The sequence below is a fragment of the Eschrichtius robustus genome, chromosome 8, assembly GCF_028021215.1.
Source record: "Eschrichtius robustus isolate mEscRob2 chromosome 8, mEscRob2.pri, whole genome shotgun sequence".
Taxonomy (NCBI): domain Eukaryota; kingdom Metazoa; phylum Chordata; class Mammalia; order Artiodactyla; family Eschrichtiidae; genus Eschrichtius; species Eschrichtius robustus.
In genome coordinates this window covers 50,988,120-51,007,595 of record NC_090831.1, presented here as the reverse complement: position 1 = coordinate 51,007,595, position 19,476 = coordinate 50,988,120, and the positions used below count along the sequence as shown (strand labels likewise).

Genomic DNA, 19,476 nt, shown 5'->3' with positions numbered 1-19,476 from the left:
TCATTGCACGTGTTTATAATGCACTACCACTCCGAGAAAACACAGAAAAACAGGGTAAAAAGAATCTCTTACCTAAGCAAATGCTAACCTGAAATTCCGTTGACATCACAATAAGAAGTTATGGCCTACTCAACATGATTTATCTATTATTAAATACATTTAAAAAGAAATTAGAAGATTAACAAGTGGATGATTCTGCCCAGTGTTTTCTTATAATCTTTTTAGGGTGGCTTTGGAAAATATTTAAATCTCAAAATTCCTACATCCTATCTAACAGCATGCTTTTGTCTTGATAGCCACTCTTTAATTTCACACACTCACTTTCCTAATTAGAATTATGTGGTGTTTTAGATATTCAGATTCTAACACACCTTGAAATGTTTTACAGATTTATTGGCCTGCTGCAAAGGAACGGGTGGAATTGTGTAAATTAGCTGGGAAAGATGCCAATGTAAGTATGAGCCTTTAAAAAACATCTTTGTTAAACTGGTGCTGATATGATAGCAAATATTTATATTGGGTTTTATTGAATTAATGGCATTAGTATATTATTTTTAAGACTACACTAATATTCTGTGTAAAGATTAATATGGTATAAAATGTTTCTACCTTGCCAAAAGGATTGACATTATTCTCAGAAATTTAGAAATACTACCCTTTCTAAAGTGTTAATTCTGACTGTATTTTCTTCACAAAAAAATCTCAGTAATACATTTAAAATATTTAAAAATAAACCATCAGAAAATACTGTATTTCTGGGGTTGTGTGTTTTTCATCTAATGCATGTATTTTGTGAATGTACACAAAATCATCAGTGGTTTTAGCATTACAAACACACACTTGACATTTTATTTAATTTGGGGTGAAATTAAACTTACAACATCTACAAGAATTCTTGCAAAATAGACATTATAGAGCTATTAAGAAGGATTGGTTGAAAATGAATAATACAACATTCTGGAATAAGAACTAGAAATAATTTACTCCAAAATTTATGTAAGTGTAACTATAGGAAATAACTTATAAAGGATAAATAGTGGGGTCCTAGTATAAACTTCTAGTTTAAGCTCCCTTAAGGACCAGAGAAACCCCTTTGACAGGTATAACTGCCCTCATCATCTTTGGGGTGTCTTGTCTGGATTGCTTTTGTACTGTCCAAGCTGTCTTACATGCTTCCCCAAATTGTGTTGCCTTTTTTATCTCCAGCAATGCTGTGGCTCTAACTGCCTCTTCTCATCTGAATGTTCTGATTCAGGCCAGATGCTCTGTGTTCTGCCCTGACTTCTTGCCCTGTAATGATAGGGAGAATTGCTCTTCTTTGGCAAAAGAAATCACTTCCTGAATGTAACTCAAGATGAAAAAGTTCTAACTTTGGGCAAAAGCATGGACATCATGAGGCTTCCTTTGCAGTATCCTGGAATGCTTCCTCTAACCACTATAACCCAGGAGTATTAAACTGAGCAGTGCCCTCATATTTAATAACAGCAAATAGTATGTGTTATATGAAAGCATAATTAGATTTAACAATTCTCACTTTATTATTGTGATAAAGGTAAAGCAACACGACGTATGTTGCCTAATGAATTTAAGGGGAAGCTTAGAAGACTTTATTCACTCATTTGTTCATTCATTTATCCAACAAATATTGATTAAGAGCCTAAATATGTGCATTAATAGTGTATGAAAGCTCTCATGGATCTTTTAATCTAATGAGGGATACAGATATTACACAAATGATTACTTATATGTAGCCACTGTACAGTTGGCCACAGGTTCTACGTCTATAAATTCAACCAACCGTGCATCAAAAATATTCCAAAAAAAAAAATTCCAGAAAGTTCAAAAAGCAAACTTGAATTTATTGCTTACTGGCAACTATTTACATAGTGTTTACATTGTATTTACAATTGTTTACATAGCATTTACATTGTATTAAGTATTATAAGTAATCTAGAGATAAAGTATATATGGGAGGCTGTGTGTTTGCCATTTTATATAAGGGACTTGAGCATCCTCAGATTTTGATATATGTCAAGGTCCTGGAACCAATCCCCCGAGGATACTGAACGATGCCGGTCCTGCAAAACAAAATAATCAAAACAAAGTAAAAGAAAGAAACTTTTGCTTATGCCTCATTCTGTATTCAGTTAGTGTTAAATGTGACTTTTGGGGTACATTTATGTTAGCAGAAATATATCAGAGAGTGTGTGCTTCAAATGCAACAGGAAAAAGTTTTTACATTTATTTTGCTAGAAATGAAAGAGTATAAACTAATGTAGAATATATTCTTCCTTTCATGTCCATAATCTCTCCACCCTGTTCAATGTCAGATGCCCTGTGAGCAGGTGCCCCAGTCTGCAAAAGCAACAGTACTTTTTTGAACTCATGGGAAAGAAAGATGCTTTGGTTGTGATTTTTCAAAATTACTTTGTTGCGTAACAGAAGCATGTCATAAACAGTGTGAACACTTTTGTGTTTCATCGGTATTGAGTGTATGATAAGGAGGCAAGTAGGAAAAGGGTGTTTTAAATTTACTCTAATAGAGTAGTGTCAGTTTTCCCATGGAATAGGTGAGGGATAAGCACTCAAGGTCAATCAGTGAAGTTTTCATTGTGAAAGTGTTCTCATTGCAGTATGTTCACTAATTCCAGTTATAGAGTAACTCAGTTGCCCCTCTTATCAAGCTAAAACAAAGGGTGATAAACTTTCTTGAAGGTGGTATCCTAGAGAGTACATAAGACCCAGTATATGGAACCTATTCTTCCAATTCAATTGTATTTGAGAGCTTGTAGTCACCTCTAACTTTAAGTACACTTTAAAGTACACTGTGTACTTTAAGTACACTGTTAACCTAGGATTAGAGATTTAGGAAGTTTCTCTCTTTTTACTGAAGTCTGTAAAGTTTGCTGTTGAATTATGTAGGTATAATGCAAGTCTTTGTTTCCTTCTTTTCAATTTGCCCCTTTAAAATAATACTGTATTTTAGAGTTACTAAGAATAGCTAACATTTTTATAGCACTTACCATGTTCCAGGAACTGCTTTCAAAGCTTTATACCTATAATCTCGTTTAATCCTTACAACAATACGGTATGTTAGATTTTATTTTTATTCCTCATTTTCCAGATGAGAAGACTGAGACCAGAACGATTAAATGACTTGCCCAATATTACATACCTAGTAAATACTGAAGCCAGGAATTGAATCCAGAAGGCTTGCCCCACGATCTATACTCTTATAATACACTATAATCTACACATCAAGGTCTGAGTTCTATGTGTAAGGTCTGCAAACTGTATCCCTCAAATCATTTCTCTCTTCACGATAACCATAATGCAGATCCTCATTTTACAGCATTACATAGATTTTGGCCAACAGAAAACTGAGGCAAGTGTGTGGTTTTATTAACATCTTTTATTGCCTTTGGCATTACCCTCTCTCCTCCCTTCTCTCCGGTAATTTTTACCTACTTCCCAAGAGTGTGTTTAGAATTAACAAGTGTTTGGAAAGAGTGTCCCTTTACACAAAGGTACTATATAACTGAAAAATAGTGAATTATTTACCATAATGAAAGTAAGCTAATTGGCGTGGGGAGGGAGTAGAAGGAGAGGAAACAAAAGAGAGCTATTCCACTTTCTTGAGCACAGTCCCCAGTTTAATCCAAGGAAGGGAAGAGGTGACAGGAAGCTATTTGGTTGCATTTTGTGTCTGCTTCGAATATTATTCAAAAGAAAGTCACTAAAGAAATGTCTGGTCCTGCTATAAAAGAGTGCGGTAAACTGCTCAGTCCAGGCAAAAGAATGCATGGGGTGTGGGCAGGCTTAACTGTAGGGGCGCACAACCTTGTCAATGGAGACATTACATAGGGTTAAAGGGTCTTCCATCTCTAAAGTTTTCTGATTAAATTCTTTTTTTTTTTTTTTAAGAACATCTAAAGTAAAACAAAGTGTTCATTGTAGAAAGTTTGCAAATTATATAGAATTCATCTGTAAATAGTTCTTCCCCCATGAACATTACCCAGAGATAGCTGGTGACATTTTGATGTTTATTCTTCTATCTTATCTATTTACTATTTTTCAGAATGAAATCATTGTATACATAGTCCCTTAAAACATTTTTTTTTTTCACTTCGCAGACTGCCATGAGCATTTTCCCATGTCATTAAATTCCTTTTTTATAACACTACTTTTAATAGCTGCACTGCATTCCTTTATATATTATTTCATCAATCCCCTATTGTTAGAGTTTTGGTAGATATCCAGTTTTTACTATTGTGAATGATGCTGCACATGAAAAGCCTTATATATAAATATTGTGAACATCTTAGGTTATTGAGTACAATTACTGGTCAAAGGATATAACATCTTTTATATACATTGTAAAATGGCCCTCCAGAAAGTTTATGCTTCTTATGCTTTATCCAGCAGCGCATGCTCTTAAGAGGCTATATTTCTCCATACCCTTGCTAATGTTGGATACAACATATAGTTAGTGTTTAATACTAATACATTAATGAATGAAATAAATAAATTTAATTTTTGCCAACAAAAAGAAAATTATTTTTGTTGTTTTAGCTTGACATTCTTTCATTACTATAAATGCTAAATATTTTATATAGTTGTAAAATTAGGATTTATATTCGTATATTATTACTTTCTGATCCACTCACGTAAAAAATATTCTTTCCTAGTTATCCTACTTGATATATAGATTTTTATAGGCATATCTCTCAATTTTTTTCCTTTAAAATGTTTTTCTTTGCCCTTCTACCACAACTGGTTTTGCTCTGTAGAAATCCTCCCCTGTTAGATGTTTCATTTTTAAGAGAGGAATGGGATATTTGGATTTTCTATACTTATTTTGAAGCATTGACAACTTATTAAAATATTTTCAACATTGTAAGACCTAAACAGATATCTTTGCAGACTGAACTCTATCAGAAGTCTGCTAGACAAACGTAAGATGTAGCACAATGATAGGCATGTGGCGAATGATCACAAAATATTTGAGGATCACAATATTCTGCAAAATATGCTAAACACAAAAACAGACCACATTGTTAACCATAAGTGTCTTTTCATATATAACCTAAATAAATTAAAATTAGTGATTATAAGTCAGTTATAAGTCAGAAATACATATAAAGCTGTATTGGATTTAACTGGACTGTATGTAAGGTTAGAGAATTACAAGTAGTTCTGTTTTGCTAATATTTTTCTAGGTATTAGGGGGAAACAAAAATTCTAAGTGTTAATATATAAACTAATATTTACTTGTCTTTTCTCTAAGTATTAATTGTTTCATATTTGTTTTATTTAATTGTATATCTATTTATATATATGTAAGGATGTGTACGAAAGGTAAAAATTGAAACAAATAATCTTACTTGAGAGAATTAGAAAGTTGATACTTGTTTTTAGTTCTGTCTCTCTCTCTTTCTTCCAGTGGAGAGTTGGGGAGGTGGGAAGGAGAGTAGCTAGGAAGCATGGGGAAGGAAGGAGAAATTCAGTTCTTTTCCCAGGTTGAGTACGTTACTGGCTGAATTGAATTGTTTGGTGTCATGCCCCAACCCTTGCCATTGTGGGCAATAGCTGATAAATTAGCCAGCTTTCAGGGAAAGTTAAAACAGCTGCTTCTCGAATTTATCTTTCTTTATGCCTCACAGAATTACACCACCATTAATAGCCATGCCGGTCACTAAGTGAATTAAATCAAGTTAATTATTGCTCATGCTGTTGAAGCAAATCTTGGAACCTTTATAAATTAAAAGAGAAATCATTGTAAAGTCTTTTGCTTTGCTTCCAGTGTTTGGCTGAAATGTCCACCCCAGGCAAAATTTAAAATGAGACCGTCTCTTTTAGAATCTCTGTCCCCGGTTTCGTCCCCTCACTGCCCTGTCATTGCCTCCAGGCTTCCCAGAGAACTGCCCTCCATCAACTTCACCACAGAAAACTTTGAGCAGAACTGACTTTTTTTGTAAACTGTGTCAGATAACTCGGGATACATGGTTCTATTCCATGGCAGCCCAATCTGAGAGAAGAGAGGAATTTCAGAAATAAATCCTTGGTGACATCTCACCAAAGTAAAAACTAGCATAATAGGTTACTTTCCAGGGCTGGCTGCATTTTAATAAAGTAACTCCCAGGAAAGTTAAAGGCTGGGAAATGTTTTAGGTGTGATTCAGCGCTTTTTCTTTATCATCACTCAAATTATATCTCCTATGTGTGTAAAACTTCACTCTGGGCCTTATTTGCCTTTTTAAACAGTGCTGTGTCTCTCACAGTCCCTAGTCTTTCTGACTTTATAATTTATAATCTGGAAAGGCAGTTGTTTTATTTCTTTATACAAATATTGATTTCAGAATCTTGTAAAATTACTGTGTTACTCGGCTTGGGCTACCATAACAAAATACCATAAACTAGGCTGCTTAAACAACAGATATTTATTTCTCACAGTTCTGGAGGCTGGGAAATCCAAGGTCAAAGTGCAGGCCGACTTGGTTTCTGGTGAAAATTCTCTTCTTGGCTTGCAGGTGGCTATCTTCCTGTGATATCTGCACAGGGCAGAGAGAGTGAGAGCAAGTGCCCTGGTCTCTTCTTAAAAAGGCACTAATCCTATCATGAGGCTCTCACTCTCCAAACCTCTTCTAAAGCTAATTACCTCCTAATACCATCACCCTGGGAGGTTTAGGGTTTCAACCCGTGAATTTTGGGAGGACACAGATATTCACTCCATAACAATTACTCTCTAAATTCTATGATTCTTTGGTAACACTGAGCTTTTGAAAAAATGGTGAAATCACTGGCAGTGAGTGAATCCCACCTTACTCCAGGCATATAACTCTACTCTTGCCCTCCCTGTGTACTGTTCCATGTGTAGATTTCACCCTGCATAAATCTCTTCATGGGGAAAAGACCAATAAATAAAAGTCCCTTCAGTGAGCATGAGCGAGCGAAATGAAAGCTAGAGAATATTAAAATCTCTTACCCTAGCAGTGAAGCCATCATTACAATTTATCTGCTGATTGCATATATTTTTCCTCTTTTTTTGCCTTGGCTTATCTCATATTACTGTGTCATTTGGTCAAAACTATTAGTAGGGCATATTTACTCTCTGAATTAGGTTTTCATTTGCAATTGTCTAGCATGATGTAAAAGAGCATGAAGCTAGTTCTCTATGGTGCCTTTGTGTCAATAGAAAATAAATTCTCTTCATCAAACACCTTGATGGGAGGGTGGAAAACACATATGATTTTGTTAAGCAAGATTATCTGACAGAAAATTGTCTTAATGAATATAAAATTTTCCTTTCTTAGGAGGCTACGTATAATAATTATATGAGAACATATACTAAACATATGAAAATATTCAAGGTAACAAAGATGTCTGCAGTGTGATTTGCACTTCCTCAGATATGACTTTTATTTTTTCACAGCATACAACCTGTGTAACCATATGCAGTGGACCCTCTGCTGTTAGAAAGTGCCGACTCTTCCTACCTGATAAAGAAACATCCTTCCCTTGCGTGGTTAACTGAGGGATTGGAACTGTCCTTTCATATAGTCTTAAGCAACTGCTTTGTTTATAAGGAAGCAGAGAGCAGAAAACTCAATAAGTTAGTTCTTTATAACATTTTTCTGTAGTAGAATGTGCAGATTTGATTCACTGGGATCTACAAATTCTTGAGACATAAGATTGCCAGGCTAGCTGGACAGAGGAAGAACTAGGTACTAGGAACTCTGTACCACAGATATGGAGACATAGCTATTCATTCTAAAATCAGAACAGCCACTGGGATATTGATTATTTTGTATAGATCAAAATCAGGGTAAGTGATAAACAATTGTTAAATGTTATATTCTTTAATTTAATCCACATAACAATCATAATCCTATCAGCTAAATTGTTGTCTGCCTTTTAAAAATTTTACTTAATTTAAAAAATCATCCTACCAGTTAGGTCATTATCTTTTTTATTTTTATTTTTTAATATTCTCCTCCTAACAACCCTAACAACAACAGTGACCTGACAGGTGAAGGACCCGTGGCCACTCAGGCAGAGAGAAAATGGACTTTTTCTCTGAATCTCATTCGTTTCATAGATTTCCAACCTCCTTAGTAAACACTTGCCTACCTCCTGGGTAGAGTTGATCTAGAATAAAAGTAGACTACTGCCCAGTGTTTTCTCAGGAGTCTTTGGGTCCAGGAATCATGAAGCCATGGTTAACAAATTGTTGCCAATAATTATGTAAAGATAAGGGATGACTTACAGGAGATGAATTGAAAATAATATATAATAACAAGAAAGACTACTCTGAAAAACTGAGTCACTATTTACAAGTAATTGGGGGATAGAAAATAATTAAGTTATAAAGATATACATTGGAAAGAAACATTTTTAGGCCTAAGCATTTGCAAAAGAGGCAGAAATATGTCTCTTAAAATTTTGACTTGGTGTAAAAAAATATTTATGGAAAAAACAGAAGAGATTCTTGAAATAAGCAGGAATTAAGCTAAGTCTTAAAGGCTCTGTAACATTGAAAATAAATGGAAATAAAGTAGTAGGCCATTCTGGAAAATAAGAACGGGATAATATATAGGAAGACACATCTGTGTTGAGTGTTTTGTTTAGCGTAGCTGAGACAGTTGAAGTTGCACACAGTAGGTTCTATATGGGATAGACAATGTGGGAACATCAGAGCATGATGGGTTTGGTTCTGTAGGAAATCCTTGAAAGAAAGTATGGAGACCTCATTCACATTATGTTCATTCTCTAGGCCCCATTGTGTCCCACTATAGAGATGTGCATTCTAGCACTGTGATTAGTTCAAAACCTTAAACCTTCAAAAAGCTTCAGTCACTCATTAAAGCCTTAGTTTCTAATTTGTTTTGCCTCCTTTGCTAAGTCAGGTGTTAAACATCTCTCATAAGTCTTTTTTATTTTACTTCTTATTTTTGATAATCTACTTGGGAAACAGGTGGTATGAAAATCTTTCAAATACCTGAATTGTATGCTAATGCTTTTATTTTTTTATGCCCAATAGACAGAATGTGCAAATTTCATCCGGGTACTTCAACCCTATAACAAAACTCATGTTTATGTGTGTGGAACGGGAGCATTTCATCCAATATGTGGATATATTGATCTTGGAATCTACAAGGAGGTAATATAATGAAATAGCACAAAAACAATTTATTATAATAACTTGTTACTTAATGCCTATGACATAAAATAGTTAGATTTGAATATAAAGATTGAATTGTATGCTGTATGAACCGAATAAGAACTTATATTCCCAACCACTTTATGGATTGCCATTTTGATTGTACACTTTATCCACCTAATAAACATTTCTTCTATTAAAAGCTTTTTAGTGATATGATTAAATTAAACGGTATCCAATGTTGAAAGTGCTTGTTTTCTAGGCTCTATGTACAGCTTTATTTTCTCTTGAGTTTCCTTTATAACTAAATCTATTTAGTATGTTGCTGTTGGTAAAAATTCATTTCCCATAAGACCTTGCAACGGAATGATATCTTATAAATAATTTAATTTTTCCCATCCAACACATTTGACCTGTTACTTATGTTTACAATAGTGGACACTAAATACAGATAATTTTGATGATTTTTCTTAAAATTGTATGGATAGTTGTTATCACACTGGACTTATTATTTCTGCCAGACCAAAGTGACATAGTGGAAATGTGGGATGTATTAATTAGGAGTAATGTATTCCAGCAATCAATGAGCATTTCAATAAATGAGAAACATGCAGATTACAGTAATTTAATCAACAACTAACACGTTAGAGTGCTTTCTTTGTGTCATGGACTGTGCCAGGCACTTAACATGGATTGTTTTTGGAATTTCACAACACTGTTATGAAGTTGGTACCTTAATAACTTCCAGTTTGCAAGTTAGTAAAAACTGAGTCTCAGCAGAATGAAATAACATGCCTAAGTCACCCAACTAATAAATGGTCTAGCAAGGAATTGAACCAAAGTAGTCTAACTCTAGAGCAAGCATGCCCAACTGAGCTTCAGAATATGTACTCTAAATCATTCCTTTGTGTGGGCTGATGGGTTACACTGTCATCCTTATGTTTATGTATATACTTCTTGTGAATAACCACACATATTTGCAGGGTAATTGGCAGCGTGTTTGAAGGTAAAGTCTGGGCTCGTGGTACAGGTTTCTTTACACTGATTTAACTGATTCAAGCAGAGCTCAAACCCACAACTGTTTGCTGGATAAATTTTTCTCTCTAACCAACTTGTCTAACCAGCCCCAGACTCAATGGTTTGAAAGTAAAGCAACCCTGATAGTTAAATCTCTGAACCACTAGGAGACTTGGCAACTTGAATCCATCATACTTTGTTGCTGGTGTAATGTTCTCTTGCCTAGCTTTGATGAAGGGTAATATATAACAGTGGCTTATAGCATAGGCTGCAATTACATGAGATAGCCCCACATCTTGGATGTGTTTTGAGGCCTGGGGCTAAAGGCCAAACTCACAACCTGCTGAGGGATGCAAATAGTGTTCATTAACTCCTAAAAGTCACAAGTGCTGAAAGGGAGTTTAGAAGGAGCTAATTACTTAGCTTGAGACTGTCAAAAAGCCCCGGGGCCGTCAAATTTACAAGTTCTGTGAATAAGAGAATTATGAGTGAACAGGGATATTGAGCCTTGTGAGTTTTCCACTAGTCAGGAGTACAGGTAATTGTATGGCAGCCCTGCTTGAAGATCGTTCTCTTCTAAAACGAATTATTAGTCCCAGGATTCACTGTCCATTCAGAGGGAAGGCACTTCCGTCTTCAGATAGATAAGATTGCTTCTCAGGTGGCTGGGAAGAGGGAAGAGCAACAGATAACAGGGATGGAGGAGAGCAGTGTGCGAAGCCCTCTTCCTGGGGACCACTGTTGTGTGCCTGGGGCAACGGGAAGAAAGAGGAAACAGCTAAAATGAATCCCAGATTTCTATCTTTGGCAGTGAGTTGGAGAGGGGTGTTATTTATTGAGATGAGAAGAGTAACAGACTTGTGGGGAAAATGGTGAGTTAGTTTTGTACATTCTGCATTTGAGAAATGTTCCGTAGGTCATACCAAGTGGGCAGTTGGATCCGGATTTCAGGATAGAAGTCAGGGCTGTTGACAACAACTAAGAGCTAAACATGGGGAGCCAGAGTTTGAATTATGGCCTGGATCATTTACCATGGCTCCACGGTCTTCTGCATAAACTTTCTAAGCTTCTGTTTATTCAGCAAAATGATGATAATAATAATAGTAACTCAGAGTTATTTTAAGAATAAAATGAGAAAATGATTGTGCATAGGCTTTGGTATAGCCCTTGCTCTATTCCGGTCACTTAATTTGCAGCCGTATTAGGCAACAAGAACACAGAAAGGCAGAGGCAAGTATTTCAAAAGTATGCATATAAACTTTATTTCAAAATAATGTCTGCAGTCTCTATCTATCTATCTATCTATTTATCTATCTACCTGTGTATCTACTCTGCAATACTGGGGGTGCCTGATAGTTGTTTAATAATTAGATTGGAAGTATGTTCTTTCCTCTGGAATCTCCCTTCTGCTGCAAATCTCATATTTAAATGTTAGTAGTATTAATAATATTAATATAATAACAATAATTTTTCCTAATGTGATAGTTAAACATTTCCTATTCTTATCTTCTTATGTCTTTACTTCAACAGTATTTCTCTGTGTGCAGTTTAGACAGGTACTTTTTTGCATGATTAATTAGGCTTAAGGAATTTAATGGGAAAAATCTTATAAAATTGAAGCTGTCTCAAAAGTTAAAGTGTCATGTCATTCAGTTTATCTCAGGAAGTCCATTTAATCAGCCATTATTTTTTTACATCATTTTCCTGTTGGTATCCTTGACTCTGGCTCAAGGAAACTTGCTTTCCTGCTGTCTCCTTTCTCCAGGAGATTATAAGGGAGACCTTGTCCTTAGCCTCCGCAAATACCAATTCTATGGGCTTATCTTGAGAATTTAATGAAATGCTGCGTTTTGACAACAGAAGTCTGTACAATTATAAGGGTTTATCTAGGACTTTGCATCAACTATGACATTCTCCCAGATGTTTTCTTGGTTTTTCTTTTTTAGCTTTTCACTATAATCTTCTGGCACACCAGGATTCAGTTTACTTTTTCCCTTTACAACGTCCCATTATAGGCTTTAGAGTCAACAGTTCTGTTTGACCTGTGGAGAATAATGTGCCCTTAACATTTAAACATTCTTAAGAGCCGTGATCTGTAGGTGTTTTTTCCTGACATATCTCTAGCCCCATCCACAGTTGGGAAACATGCCCTAAATGTGTTCTCACTGGACTTTTTTCATGCCTAGGCGCCACTATCACAACTTGTCATTAGCTGAACTGTTCTAACTAAACATACTTGGGCTTGATCATGTTACATGGTCATGGTGAGTCTATAAATTAATTTCAACACATTTTTAAATCCATGCGTTTGAAATCCTGAGACTAGATTAGTTAAGAACATGAACTTTGGAGACAGCCCTGAGTTCAAGATACTGCTTTGCCTCTTATTCACTATGTGATGCTGAACAAGACACTTACCCCCTTTTATTCTCAATATTCCTCTTGTAAAGCTGGAATTAAAGTAGCTACATCTTTAGGTTAGTGGTGAAGATTCAATGAGACAATGTACATGAAGTTCCTGGCCCATGGTTAGTATGTATTAACTGTTAAGTACCATTACTGTCAGTATTAAAGTGCATTTACTTAAAACTATAAAATGGCAAATGTTAATCATGCTATTTAAATTGGTATTACTATTTTTTAATAAGGCGGTAATTACTGTTGATCCTGTTAATTAGAAAAAGACCTGAAATGACACATCATACAATAATAATAATCCAAATAATCCAATTTCCTCTATCCCTTTTGCTTCTTTACTTGCTTTCTAGATAAGTGGCACTGAATGATCCCTTTTAATTGCATGTGTGCTCTGATATAACTTTGTAGATATGCCATCTAGAGAGAATATCTGAAATGCTGAATTTCTCTAACTAGTGCATTTGCAGCCTGAGTCATCAGTCTTTTGCTGGATGGTAGTGTTATTGTTATGAAACACTCAAGCTCATGGGGCCATATTCATTATACATTCATATTTTTCTTGGAAAGTTCAACTTAAGATGTTTTTTTTCCCTGAATGTTAAAAGTCTGCCAATGCCATTCTGTCTGTGGCCACTATTATAAAAATAGATGTTTCAGCCAAAATAACTATGTGGCTTTAATGTGCATAGTGTTTTCGTAATAGTGAAAATACTACAACAGGATTTTTTTTGCCCACATGTATCAACAGCTCTGAAAATGAACTGCCTGCCTTACAACGCTTTTAAGTCACTAATATTACAAAATATCACGAAGCTTAAGTAATTTGGTATAGTTGTAGATGCTTAGGTAGGTAGACCATAATAGTTATGAAAGTATAATTATTATAGTAAATTTATTCCTTAGAGGAGGAACTTGGCTTATTAGGCTCAGTAAATTAGTTATTAGGCTTACGAAATAGGAGTGCTTGATGGTGATTTCGATTATGATAGTGGTCCAGGCTAAATGAATCGATAAGGATATTGCTACTTCCGGCTGAAAAATTCATTCATTATTATCATCACTACTTTGGGCAAATGGAGACCAAAACATGGGAATTGAGTCTTGCCAGAAATAATATTTGTGGAAGAGTTAAGAAGCACAGCATGATGTGCATGCTATATGCTCAGTTTTTGTTGAATTAATGAGTTAGAATTTCGTTCTTATCTCCTACGTTCTTGCTGATTCGGATATTTTTTAAAAAATCTCACTTGTGTTAATATTTCTCATAACAGGAAGTTATGTTCAAACTAGACGCACATCATTTGGAGTCTGGCAGACTGAAATGTCCTTTTGATCCTCAGCAGCCTTTTGCTTCAGTAATGACAGGTAAGATCAGTGATGGATAGTTCTAGCTTTTAGGTGTTTTTCTAAAAAGGTGTGTGTAGATTCAACCACATTTTCTTAATGAGTTAAAGATTATTTCGGATTAATCGTCCACTGGCTGTTTGGTTGTAGTTTTTCAGTGTCATGTCTCTCTATACTTAGCTCCTTATCCATAAAGTGAGGCTCCAGTAATCCTTAACGTCAGCACAGTTACATTTTAAATGAACTTCAGGTTGAATTCTTTTTAATACAAATGACACACACGCAATTGTGCTATAATTCTACATGTAGCTGTCCCAGATTTTCTTATATTTACCTATGCCCCATTTGGTTCACTGTGGCAGTTAAATTTAGCAATTCCTTGAACATAATATGTTACAAAATATGTTGAAGATTTGAGTGGGGGGATTAATAGTAAGACGTAAGTGGATAAATTAATAAAACAAATCAAACTATAGAATACAGATAAAAGAATGGTATAACACCTCTCACCCCAGTTTCACCATAACCTGATTATATTAATGGCAATGTGAAATTTTTGCTAGCACATTCAGTTTTCTCTTGCTTTGTATACATCTAAAATTCTCTTACGGGAGGACCGTCCTGTTTAAAGAAGGCAGTACTGTGTGGTCTGAAGTCTTTTCTGAGGAATGTCGGCACGACCTCTGAATTTCAACCATTATAAGGACTCCTTTTGTCTTGGTTTCGTTCATGACTTCAGTCTCTTTTTATTTAACTTGTCCATCAGATGTTTGAATAGACTATCAGAGTGACGCACCATGACATTTTAATTTTCACTTAGTGAGAACTAGTGCTCTTCCTCTGAAGTGAAAGTGTGTGTGTTTTTTGAAAACTATGTGACTAATGTTCAGTCATTATCCTCAGAAAATGAGATTGATGATTTGTGATTCTGATCTGTCAAGTCGGGTTGACACAACCTTAATAAAAAACAATAGATTGTAGGTGTTGGTGACCCCTCGTAGGAACCCCTGAGTAATTTAAATACAAAGAAGCCAGTTTTAAAGCCTGGATATACAGATCCAACTTTTATGTTGAAATACACCATTTTTTCTGGCAAAATGTTTGAATATTTGTAATTTTATGTTTCAAATTGATGGTGTGTTTCCTTTACTCTTACCAAACTTTTTTCATAATGTCTTTATTGATGTTGTTATTGTTATTCTTCTACTTTTTAAAACTTGCCCCACAATGAAATACTGCCTTCCACCATATGTATTTAAGAGATGGAATCAGTACCATGTCTACATTTACTTTACATAACTGGATTTCTCTCTTTTATATGTATGTGTGTGTTTTTCCCCCTTTTGGAAGTCGACTATTGTCATGAGTATTTAGGTTGGTTGTCTCAAATAGTTCAGGAAAAGTCTTATTTCAGTGGATGTAATTGGAGGATTTTGAAAGTATCTGAATCACTTATGCAAAGGCAGAATTTTCAAGATATGTTTCTGAGGAAAATTGAATTATAGTGATAAAACAGTGTCTGTAGTTGTTCTTCTATTTAGGCATTTAAAAAATCTAAATGCTCTGTAGAGATTAGCTATTTTTAAAATTTTAGTCTATTAAGTGTGACCCCAAGTAGTTGAATATAAAGATTTCTTGAAACAGAGGCTTAGCTCTCAAAGGGGTAATGCATGCAACTGTAGGGACCGTATTCTTCCTGCCTCACCCCGCTCTCCCACTACATGCTAACCAGCATTAGGGAACATGGACCACCATTCCCCTCTTTTCCAACCCCCATGCTTTTCTCCCCCCTCCTCCCACTCCTCTCCCTTCTATCCTTTCTTCCTCTCCTCTCCCTCATCTTCCACTCCTCTCCTTTCCCTTCTTCCTCATTTCTTTCCACCCTCCTTCCCCTTCTCCACCTCTTTCTACCTCTCTCACCCCCTTTCTCCTCTTTTCTCCTCTTCTCTCTCTCTCCTTCTCTCTCTGGTAAACATGGATATTCACTTTACATAAATAACAGGACAGAGAAGTTTGGTATGCAGTAATGGCAACATCTTTCCTTTTTCAGAAATGCCTGTTTATCAGAACTATTAGAGACATGATTAGCTACAAGGAATGCAACATGTTATAATTACAAAGTATGACTTCAGTGCTGAAAGCTCCCTTTCAGCAGAGGTTAGGCAAAGAAAAGTTGTGGTCACTGAGGTTGTGTCGGTTAAGTAAATACTAATTACACAATTCATTCCTCATTATGGCGTTTACTTTCTAAATATTTTTTGTGTTATTACAAAGAGAGACTCCTAATTATGATATGTCCTTGAATTATTTGTGGGGAGAAGGGAAAGAAGAGGAGCTTATTCATAACAGAAGCTAAATGCATGTGCAATTATTAATTCGGAAGACATTGGCCTTTTTATATTCAAGTAGTTAGCCTCGGCTTACCAAAGTTCACTGAGTTATCTTTTCTTCAACTAAGCAGATTTTTCAAAATCTGAAGGGGAAATTTATGAAGCAATATATTCTGAAGTTAAGCAATAAACATCATTGGTTTCATGCTGTGAAATTAGTCTATTGTCAGTAGTGTCTGCTGGTAAACTCTTAGAAGTCCTGTGTATTCGTTTCTCCCTTGCAGATGAGTACCTCTACTCTGGAACAGCTTCTGATTTCCTTGGCAAGGATACTGCATTCACGCGGTCCCTTGGGCCTACTCACGACCACCATTACATCAGAACTGATATTTCGGAGCACCACTGGCTCAATGGTTAGTGATTTTCACACTTTTGATCGTTTTGCCTTTGCTTTTGGGTAGATAAGAAACTCATGATTATTCATTCAGATGTGTTTTGGAAGTGATTTAGCTCAACATATAAAATACATTTGAAATAGTTCCTCAGTGCATTAGACAAATCTCCAGAACCTACTGTGTATATAATAATAATAGTTGGCATTTATTGTGTGTGTGTGCTATTGTCCTTGACATTGTTCCATGCTCTACTTGATTTTTTAAAATATTCACAATGATGTAATATGAGAGATGTGTTATTATTAGTATGTGCTTTTTAAAGATGAATAAACTGAGGTAGAGAGAAGTGGAGTAATTTGGTCAAGGTCTTACAACTTGTCAGTTGCAGAGCTGGGATTCAAGCTGGCAATCTTTCTCCTGCAATCTGTTTTTTAATGACTAAGCCAAATACTGTCTGTGAGCATAATAGAAAGGGGTTATTGTAATGCTAACTTCTTTTATTTAAAAAATAATTTCTATTTTGGTTAAAACATGTGCCTCCAAAATTTTAAGCATATTGATATTGACATGAGTTTGTCTGATTACTTTTGTGTTTAGCAGTCATACAGTATTCCGAGTTTTCAACAACAACAAAAAAGACTTCCTAAATGAATTTATTTAATGGAAGGAATAGTGAAAGGCTTTTGTTTTTCTTTTGCCCCACTGCCTTACAACAGGTCAGGTTTTATCATGATTTTCTAAAGTTTTCTGATTAACATAGGACTTTATTTCACCGCATGGCACACAGCATTTCTCATTCCCACCATAAATACTGGGTTTTAGTGGAGGAGGCCTGGGTAGAGATTTCCTAGGGGCTATCTCTGTATCTCTCAGTATCATTCAAGCAGTGACAACATAAACAAAAGGGAAAAACACTTTTAAAACATTTCTTTAGTCAAAACCTCCAGATCCATTTGTTTACACAACAATGCGATCTCTATTGACCAAAAGAGAACCCTATTAACAGAGTAAACAAATTTAGAATATCCCCAACTAAGTGATTACTGTTCATTTCTTAACACTTGTGCAAGGCAGGCCGATCCTGTGAATATTGTGAAGGTTTCACGGGAGTTACTTGGTTTGACAGCGACTCCATAGATTTTACCAGTAGAAAAGCTTAGTTATCTGTTTAGGTAACAAGATATTATGGCTTTATTTTATTTATTTATTTTTTAAAGAGTTTGCTGTTTTGAATAATGGTCACTCTTTTTTATTAATTAATTTATTTTTTATTTATTTATTTTGGCTGCATTGGGTCTTCGTTGCTGCGCGCGGGCGTCCTCTCGTTGCGGTGAGCGGGGGCTACTCTTCGTCGTGGTGCACGGGCTTCTCACTGTGATGGCTTCTTTTGTTGCGAAGCATGGGCTCTAGGTGCACGAACTGCAGTAGTTGTGGCTCACGGGCTCTAGAGTGCAGGCTCAGTAGTTGTGGCGCACGGGCTTAGTTGCTCTGCGGCATGTGGGATCTTCCTGGACCAGCGCTCGAACCTGTGTCCCCTGCGTTGGCAGGCAGATTTTTAGCCACTGTGCCACCAGGGAAGTCCCGATATTATGGCTTTAAAATGAAGTATAGATTGCATTTCCCAGTCTTGGGATGGCAAATATCATCATGTTGCCACTCATTTAAGAGATTAGTCTTATTTTTTCCTTACCTGTGACATGTCCAGAAGAAGTCAACAGTATTGCTAAAACAGTAAATGTGGGAAATATTTATTCACTATTATTTGCCTAACATGCTGTTCTTAGTGCTGTGTGAAGAGAATTACAAAGTAAGAAACCTTTGCGTTGGTTTAGCATTCTCTTAATAAACAACTTTTAAGGGCCTGTGGCATACTGAATGCTCTTCTGTCCACTGGGCCTGCTGAGATTATAGGGGAGGGTCGCTGACCTCATGGATGATAAATGCCTGGAGCATAGGAGGAGAGTGGGTGATGGAGCCAGAAAGCTGTAAATATTTTCCTGAAACTACTGTGAAGTTATCTATTATTTAATTCTTTACTTTTATTTTATTGAAGTATAATTGATTTACAGTGTTGTGTTAATTTCTGCTGTATAGCAAAGTGACTCAGTTATTATATATATATATATATATATATATATATATATATATATATATATATATATATATATATATATATATATTCTTTTTCCTATTCTTTTCCATTACACTTTATCACAGGATATCGAATGTAGTTCCCTGTGCTATATAGTAGGACCTTGTCATTTATCCATCCTATATATACTGGTTTGCATCTGCTGATCCCAAACTCCCAGTCCTTTTCTCCCCCATCCCTCCTCCGTCTTGGCAACCAGGAGTCTGTTCTCTATGTCTTGGAGTCTGTTTCTGTTTCATGGATATGTTCATTTGTGTCATATTTTAGATTCCACATATAAGTGATATCATATGGTATTTGTCTTTCTCCTTCTGACTTACTTCGCTTAGTATGATAATCTCTAGGTCCATCCACCTTGCTGCAAATGACATTATTTCATTCTTTTTTATGGCTAATATTCCATTGTATATATTTACCACATCTTCTTTAGCCATTCATCTGTTAATGTATTTAATTCTTTTTTGTGTGTCTTTTTTTTGTAAGGGATAATTGACATATAACATTATATTAGTTTCAGGTGTACACCATGATTTGATACTTGTATATATTGCAAAATGATCACCACAGTAAGTCCAGTTAACTTCCATCACCACATATAGTCATATAATTCTTTTTTTCTTGTGATGAGAACTTTTAAGATCTACTCTTTTAGCAACTTTC

General features: G+C 35.5%; 1 protein-coding gene across 2 annotated transcripts in view; it reads left to right on the top strand.

Moving 5' to 3' along the window:
• Positions 1 to 19,476, top strand: part of SEMA3D (semaphorin 3D) — a 207,799-nt gene that overhangs the window by 119,944 nt on the left and 68,379 nt on the right. For both annotated transcript variants that reach the window (XM_068550466.1, XM_068550465.1), the window contains 4 exons: positions 389 to 451; positions 9,041 to 9,160; positions 13,867 to 13,960; positions 16,554 to 16,682. In XM_068550466.1, coding sequence (XP_068406567.1) covers positions 389 to 451; positions 9,041 to 9,160; positions 13,867 to 13,960; positions 16,554 to 16,682 — 406 coding nt within the window. The remainder of the gene's footprint in view (positions 1 to 388; positions 452 to 9,040; positions 9,161 to 13,866; positions 13,961 to 16,553; positions 16,683 to 19,476) is intronic.